The sequence below is a fragment of the Portunus trituberculatus genome, chromosome 2 (genome assembly GCF_017591435.1).
Source record: "Portunus trituberculatus isolate SZX2019 chromosome 2, ASM1759143v1, whole genome shotgun sequence".
Taxonomy (NCBI): domain Eukaryota; kingdom Metazoa; phylum Arthropoda; class Malacostraca; order Decapoda; family Portunidae; genus Portunus; species Portunus trituberculatus.
Window position 1 is genome coordinate 4,125,719 of NC_059256.1, and position 7,500 is coordinate 4,133,218.

General features: G+C 51.7%; 2 protein-coding genes across 2 annotated transcripts in view; both read right to left on the minus strand.

Annotated features, from left to right (window-relative positions):
• Nucleotides 1–488: 488 nt before the first annotated feature.
• Nucleotides 489–1,264, minus strand: LOC123501493 (the record flags this gene model as incomplete). The annotated part of the gene is made up of 1 exon (XM_045250346.1): nucleotides 489–1,264. A coding segment is annotated over one exon (408 nt), but the record flags the coding sequence as incomplete, so codon positions are not given.
• LOC123503010 (proteoglycan 4-like) overlaps nucleotides 1,080–7,500 on the minus strand; it is a gene marked incomplete at its 5' end in the record, with an annotated part of 6,864 nt that continues 443 nt past the window's right edge. The window contains 9 exon segments of the mRNA XM_045252367.1: nucleotides 1,080–1,634; nucleotides 2,079–2,229; nucleotides 2,535–2,674; nucleotides 2,878–3,017; nucleotides 3,299–3,438; nucleotides 3,893–4,033; nucleotides 4,883–5,080; nucleotides 5,988–7,339; nucleotides 7,342–7,500. The exon segment at nucleotides 7,342–7,500 is cut by the window's right edge and continues 241 nt beyond it. Of these exon segments, the coding sequence (XP_045108302.1) occupies nucleotides 1,336–1,634; nucleotides 2,079–2,229; nucleotides 2,535–2,674; nucleotides 2,878–3,017; nucleotides 3,299–3,438; nucleotides 3,893–4,033; nucleotides 4,883–5,080; nucleotides 5,988–7,339; nucleotides 7,342–7,500 (2,720 nt within the window).

The window sequence follows — 7,500 nt, forward strand, 5'->3', positions numbered from 1 at the left end:
ATAGAGATGACTAACTGGGTTTTTAAGTGTTAATCTCTCACTAGAACCATAAAAACACCCTTAAAAATCTCTAACTTCAACTAGATCCTTTTTAAGAGTGTTTCTCCTGTTCATAGTGCAGAAATGTTGTTAATCTGTCACTAAAACCATAAAAACATCCTTAAAAACCCATGTAACTTCCATTAGATCCTTTTAAGAGTGTTTCTCCTGTTCATAGTGCAGAAATGTTGTTAATCTGTCACTAGAACCATAAAAACACCCTTAAAAACCCATGTAACTTCCATTAGAGCCTTTTAAGAGTGTTTTTCCTGTTCATAATGCAGAAATGTTGTTAATCTGACACTAGAACCATAAAAACACCCTTAAAAACCCATGTAACTTCCATTAAAGCCTTTTAAGAGTGTTTCTCCTGTTAATAGTGCAGAAATGTTGTTAATCTGTCACTAGAACCATAAAAACACCCTTAAAAACCCATGTAACTTCAACTAGATCCTTTTTAAGAGTGTTTCTCCAGTTCATAATGCAGAAATCTTATTAATCTGCCAGTAGAACCATAAAAACACCCTTAAAAACCCATGTAACTTCAATTAGAGCCTTTGAAAGTAGTGAAGGTGTTGAGCAGGTGACTCAGAACAAGGCAGAGAGAAAGAAATGGGTAGGTTAGGTTAGGTTTGGGCAGGTTTGACAGGGTGATGGTGGTGGTGGTGGTGGTGGCTCTGGGGTGGCAGATCGGAGCAATGTGTTGGAGTTAAGATTGAGAAAGAGTGATAGAGACAGAGAGAGAAAGAGAGAGAATCATCAAGGTACATTACTGTGTGTGTTGGGGCGGGGCGGGGCGGGGCAGGGCAGGGCGGGGCTACTTGTGCATGCCCGGCTGGGTCATCCCCGCCATAATACTCTCCAGGACGTCACAGGGCGGGGCACCCTTGCTGGGGGTCTTTGGTCTGGCTGGGGCGGGGCTGGGTTTGGTCTTCGGGGCTGCGGGGCGGGTTGGCGTCGCTCTCTCGCCCCGGTTAGGATCAATCACTTGTTCCTCTACGGGAGCCTCTTCCTCCTTCACCTCTTCCTTCACCTCCTCCTTGATCTCCTCCTTAATCTTCTTGTGGGGCGGGGCGGGGCCATGTGTGACTGAGGAATCATCCGTGACCTTCGCCCCGGACTCTGCATCCCCGCCCGAGTCCAATCTTAGCCTTTTCTTGACCCGTTCTGCCCCATCCCCTTCCTTTTTCACATGCTTGCTCTGCCCCGCCTGCCCGGACTCCCTCCCTGCGTCCTTCACCCCATCTTTCACCGCATCCTTCACCCCATCCTTCGCTCCGTCCTTCGCCCCATCTTTCACCCCGTCACTGCTGCTCCCTTCCCTGCGTTTATGGCCCCGGTGTCTGTCCGCCCCGTCCTTACTACTACTACTGCCCCGCTCTCGATGGTGATGACGATGTTTATCCCTGTCCTTCTTCTTCTTCTTGTGTCTCGATGGTGTGGACCGATTCGGGGATCCTGGCCGGGCGAGGGCTTGGGACGCTCCTCGGGGGTGTTCGGAGGGGACGGGGCGGCCTGCGACTGCCCCGGGGTGCTTGGCGGGGCTGGAGTAGGTACTCTTTCGGGGCAGTACTGCTTGAGTTGCACGTGCCAGGCTGGAAGAGGCAGGCTTACACTTACCCCATGCACTCAAACTCACACTATCACACTCAAAATGGATTCACACACCCAAGACACACTCAAACACCCAAATGCACACTAGAACACCCTCAAAATGCTTTCAAACACTTAAAACACACTCAAATACCCAAATGCACACTAGAACACCCTCAAAATGCTCTCAAACACCCAAAAACACTCAAATGCACCTCACGACACTCTTTCTCACCCCCACACACCCACAGAACCACACCAAACACACCCTGAATCACAAACACACACTCAAACACCTAAACACACCCCAGCACACACTCAAAATGCACTCAAACACTCAAATGCACCTCACCACACTCTTTCTCACCCCCACACACCCACAGAACCACACCACACACACCCTGAATCTCAAACACACCCACTCCCACATCCACACACGCACTTACCCACACTGCAGACGGATGTAACGGTCCTGAACTGGTGGATGATGTTGCGTGGGAGGAAGTAGATGTCATTGTCACACAGCTGGATGCGGGCAAAGCGGATGCCATCCCGACGCAGCTGGTTCAGTTTGGCATCTTCTATCCACTGTATGCACTGTGTGGGAGAGAGGGAGAGTGTGTTAGTGGTGGTGGTGGTGGTGGTTTTTATGAAGTAGATGGTTTTAGAGAGAGAGAGAGAGTAACATCAATAATATAAACAATAATTCTCTCTCTCTCTCTCCTTTTCCTTTCTTTTCTTCATTCACAAATCTTTCTTTCCAACCTAACAATTCTCTCTCTCTCCTATTCTCCCCCCATCTCTTCTCTCTCTCTCTCTCTCTCTCTCTCTATCCTCTTTCCCCCCCATCTCTTCTCGTCTCTCTTCTTCTCTCTCTCTCTCTCTCTCTCTCTCTCCCTTACCTGTGAGATTGGTGGTTCGTGGAGGTCAAGTTGCAGTTTTTCCACAATGTCATGGAAGTCGTGTGCATCAAAGGCTACCACATCTTTAACCACTCTGTTGTGTGTGTATGGCTGGCCGCAGTGCACAGCCTTCAGTACCCCTGTGGTGAGAGGCAGGGAGATTGCTGTTGTAGTAGTAGTAGTAGTAGTAGTTCCTTAAATAGCCTTCAAAGACACATTTTCATAGCCCTTTCACAGCTTCCAAACACACACAAGACGTACACATACACACCACACACCATAACACACACACACACACCACACAGCCTTCCCACACACACACATATAAGACACAGACACTCACCAACAGCAGCAGTGGTCCGTCTGTCCAGTCCAGCCCCAACATGGTCAGCGTGGGCCTTGGTGCGGTCCTCAAACATCATCTCTCTAGCATTGGTGGCCCTCGGTAAATACTGCAGGCGCTGGAGTTCATTTATCCCTGTTCTGTTGGCGGAGACGTGTGTGTGTTGAAAAAATTCTCCTCCTGTTCTTCTTTGTTCTTGAGAAATATCAGCAAAGCAGTAACTCTCTCTCTCTCTCTCTGTCTGTCTGTCTGTCTCTCCCCATCTCTCTCCCTCTGTCTCTGTTCATCTGTCTGTCTGTCTGTCTCTCCCCATCTCTCTCCCTCTGTCTCTGTTCATCTGTCTGTCTGTCTCTCTCTCCCTCTGTCTCTGTCTGTCTGTCTTCCCCTCTCTCTCTCTCTCTCCCCCCCCTGTCCGTCTCACCTCTTCCTTTTGGCGGGACTCTTGCCAAGCTCAGCGGTGGGGATGAGCTGCTCCCCGGGGCGGATCCACAGTATGGGGCCGTCATTGCTCTGCTGCGGTGACGTCATCTTCACCACTGACATCGGGCCCCACGGCATGGCCTGGCGGGGCGGGGCGGGGCAAGGAGGTTAGGTTAGGTACTCCTGTTGGCTACTACTATTGCTTATGAGAATGTATGCTGTGATGCTACCTCCTCCTACTACTACTACTACTATTACTACTGCTACTATTTTTCTTGCTCCTCTTCCTCCTCTTACTACTGGTTCTATTTTCCTCCTCTTCCTACTACTACTACTATTTTTCTCCTCCTCCTCCTCCTCCTCCTACTACTACTACTACTACTACTACTACTAACACAACTATTCCTCCTCTTCTTCCCAAAACAAATATTTTCCTCCTCCTCCTCCTACTACTACTACTACTACTACTACTACACAATGATTTCTCCTCCTTCTCCTGCTACTACAACTATTCTCTTTCTCCTTCCTACTCTTACTGCTACTATTACTACTACTACAACAGCTCCTCCTCCTCCTCCTCCTGAACAGCACCCACCTGCTTCAAGAATGGGTTTTCCTCCATCATGGCAAGGAAGTCTGGGAAGTAGCCACCCACCTCCTCGTGCACTGTCCCCACCACGCTCACCTGGTGCAGTGGCCCCGCCCGGAAGGTGCCGTTTGAATAGCTCTTGTATACCTGCGGGAGGGGAAGGACAGCGGGAGGTAGTGGTGGTGGTGGTGGTGGTGGTGGAACATCATTACTAGGTCTACAAGTAAAATAATTAACTTTGAAACACACTTGGAACATCATCACTAGCAGGGGAAGGGCAAGAGGAGGTAGTGGTGGTGGTGGTGGTGTTAGTATTACTAGGTCTAAATGCATAAAGTATTATTAACCATAAATTTAAGCCTGAAACATCATTACTAGGTCTAAAAATACACTTGGAACATCCTTACTAGCCACAAATGCACTAAAAATTAACTATTAACTCTGACACACTAAAACATCAATACTAGGTCTAAATATACACTAAACATCATTACTAGGTCTAAAAACACATTTGGAACATCCTTAATAGCCACAAAATCTTACTATTAGCTCTAAAACACACTAAACATGAACTATTAACTCTAAGACACACTAAAACATCAATACTAGGTCTAAATATACACTAAACATCATTACTAGGTCTAAAAACACACTTGATACATCCTTACTAGCCACAAAACACACAGAAACACTTACTATTACTTCTAAAACACACAAAAAATTTACTAACTCAAAGACACACTAAAATATCATTACTAGGGTTAAATATATGGTAAATTAACCTAACCTAACTGAACCTGAATGCAGCCCAGCCCAGCCTAACCCAACCCCACACAACCTGACCTAACCTAACCTAATGTAGCTTAATGTAGCTCAGCCCAGCCCAGCCTAACCTAACTTAACTTAATGTAGCCCAGCCCAGACCAGCCTAACCTAACCTAACTTAATGTAGCCCAGCCCAGCCCAGCCTAACCTAACCTAACCTCAAGCACTCACCTCATCTCTGTACTTCTCCATGGTAAAGGTTTCAAGGTCAGAATTCCTGCCGATGTGGCCAATGACCCCGGCCTTCACAAACAGGCTGGGGTGTGTCTCCGCCATGTAGTCGAGCAGGTCTGGCATGTAGCGGGCCGCGTTGTGCACGATGCCACACACGTGATGTGCGTACCCTGCCTCGTCCTCGGAAAACACCACCTGCATAGGGTATAGGTGAGGTGAGATGGTGTGGTGTGGTGGTGAGGTAATAAGGTGTGGTGTGGTGTGAGGTAATAAGGTGTGGTGTGGTGTGGTGAGGTGAGGGAAAGCTGGCTAAGGGCAACAAAGAGAGTGAGAAATTAAAAACAAAGAGGGCCCACTTAGTTGCCAGTCCCTTTACAGAGAGGGTGGGGGAGGAGGGGAGGCATGCAGTTAGCAAGATCAGTAGAGAAGTTACCATGAAAATAGTGATAAATGATAGAAAGAGATGCAACATTTCAGCGGTGAGAAAGAAGCTGAAGACAGTCAGTCAGAGGAGGGGAGTTGATGAGATGAAAAGCTTTTGATTCCACCCTATCTAATAAAACTGTGTGACTGGAACCTCCCCAAACATGCGAAGAGTACTCTATACAAGGACTGATAAGGCCCTTGTATGGAGTTAGCAGTTGGAGGGGCGAGGAAAACTGGCGGAGATGACATAGAACGCCTAACTTCATAGAAGCTATTTTAGCAAGAGATGAGATGTGAAGTTTGCAGTTAAGATTATGAGTAAAGGACAGACCGAGGATATTCAGTGTGGAAGAGGAAGACAGTTAAGTGTCATTGAAGAGGGGACAGTTGTCAGGAAGGTTGTGTCCACTTGATACATGGACCAATTGAGTTTTTGAGGCATTAAACACTACTTTCCTCTTCCCCAATTAGAAATGTTAAAGACATGACAAGTATGTGTGTGTGTGTGTGTGTGTGTGTGTGTGTGTGTGTGTGTGAGAGACAAAATCTCTCTCTCTCTCTCTCTCTCCTCTTAGTGTGTGAGGGAGAAAATGGTGGTAACTAAATCTTTCAGAAGTGTCTCCTGTCACACACACACACACACACACAGGCAGCAGTGGTGGGGAATGGGTCTGACCTGCAGGAACTCCTGAGCCAGCTGGTGTTGTTCCTGAGGGGAGAGGGTGGCCACCTGCTCCTGGTAGAGGTGGAGCACCGTGGCGCCACCATTGGGGTATGTCTCCACGTGGATGAACTTGGCAAAGCGGCAGTGGTCCAGCCCCGGCGCCCCGTACCCTGCCGGTGGCCGGGGCAGCGACACATGGCAGGTGCCGCTGTCCACCTTGGGGAACACCGGCGTGGGGGCGCGGGGCGATGTGGCTGAGGTGGCGGTGGAGGTGGCAGAGGGGGGTGGTGGGAGGGAGACGGGGGGCCGGGGCTCGGTCTTGTCGCGGCGGCACTGCACGCCGATGTTGTAGCGCTTGATCTTGCTGCGACGGTGGCACTTGGCACACTCCCGCCGCCGCGACACTGACGAGTGGTTGCTGCTGCCGCCACCGCTGCTGCTGTGCCGTGGCCGCTGTGCGCTGTGGGGGGTGTGCGGGGCAGCCTCCATCCCCCGCACTTTGTCTGCCGGCGTGCTGGGGGTGCCCGGAGCCACTACTGCTGCTGCTGTCACTGCTAGTGCTGTCATGCCACTGCTGTCGCTGCTGCTGCTGCTGGTGATGGTGGTGGTGGGTGTGGTGGTGGTGGTGGGTGTGATGGTGGTGGTGGGTGTGATGGTGGTGGTGGGTGTGGTGGTGGTGGTGGGTGTGGTGGTGGTGGTAGTGGTGGTGGTGGTAGTGGTGTTAGTGGAGATGGTGGAGGTGGAGGTGGAGGTGGTGGTGGTAGTGGTGGTGGAGATGGAGGTCCTGTCCTTCACCTCCAGGGCAGGGTCCTTCTCCGGGGTGGCCTTGGGACGAGGGGAGGGGTCGGGGCCAGGGCAGCGGGCGGGGCTGGGGCCCTCCACAGTGCAGTCAGCCTCCTCTCGCCGTGGTGTGTGGGGGGCGTGTGGGGCATCGCTGCTCTTCTTGGAAGAGGTGGGGGGCTTCCTGAGGGTGGAGGTCTTGATGTAGGACTCCCCACGGGACTGCTGTGGCGGCGGCTCCTCCTCTCGGGGTGCCTCTGCCTCCCCATCAGGACGTGGGGGGCGGGGCGCAGGGCCGGTGTAGATGGACGTGTCTCCCTCCTCAGCAAACTTGCAGAGCTCGTCCAGCACCTCACTCTTGAAGTCCAGCTTGGGGGGCGTGGCAGTGCTGGCGGTGCTAGAGGCAGCAGCGGTGGTGGTGGCAGCGGTGGCGGTGGTGGTGGTAGTGGTAGTGGTGGTGGTAGTGGTGGCAGGGGTACCGAGGGTTTGAGGGTCATCCCTGTGCTCCGCAGCAGGGGTGGGAGATTCCTCCTCCCCTGCCGGGGCCCTGGGGCAGGCTGGGGCCTCTGGCTTGTGGTCGGGGACAGGTCGCTGCCGTCGTCAAAGCCGCTCTCCGCTGTGTCGTGGCCCTCACCCCCCTGCCCTGCCCCGCCCCGCCCCTCCAGCCCCTCCTCCTCACTGAAGCGTCGCAGCTTCTCAGCGGAGGGGGGGATGGTGACAGGGCGTGGTGGGGCAGTCTCTGCGG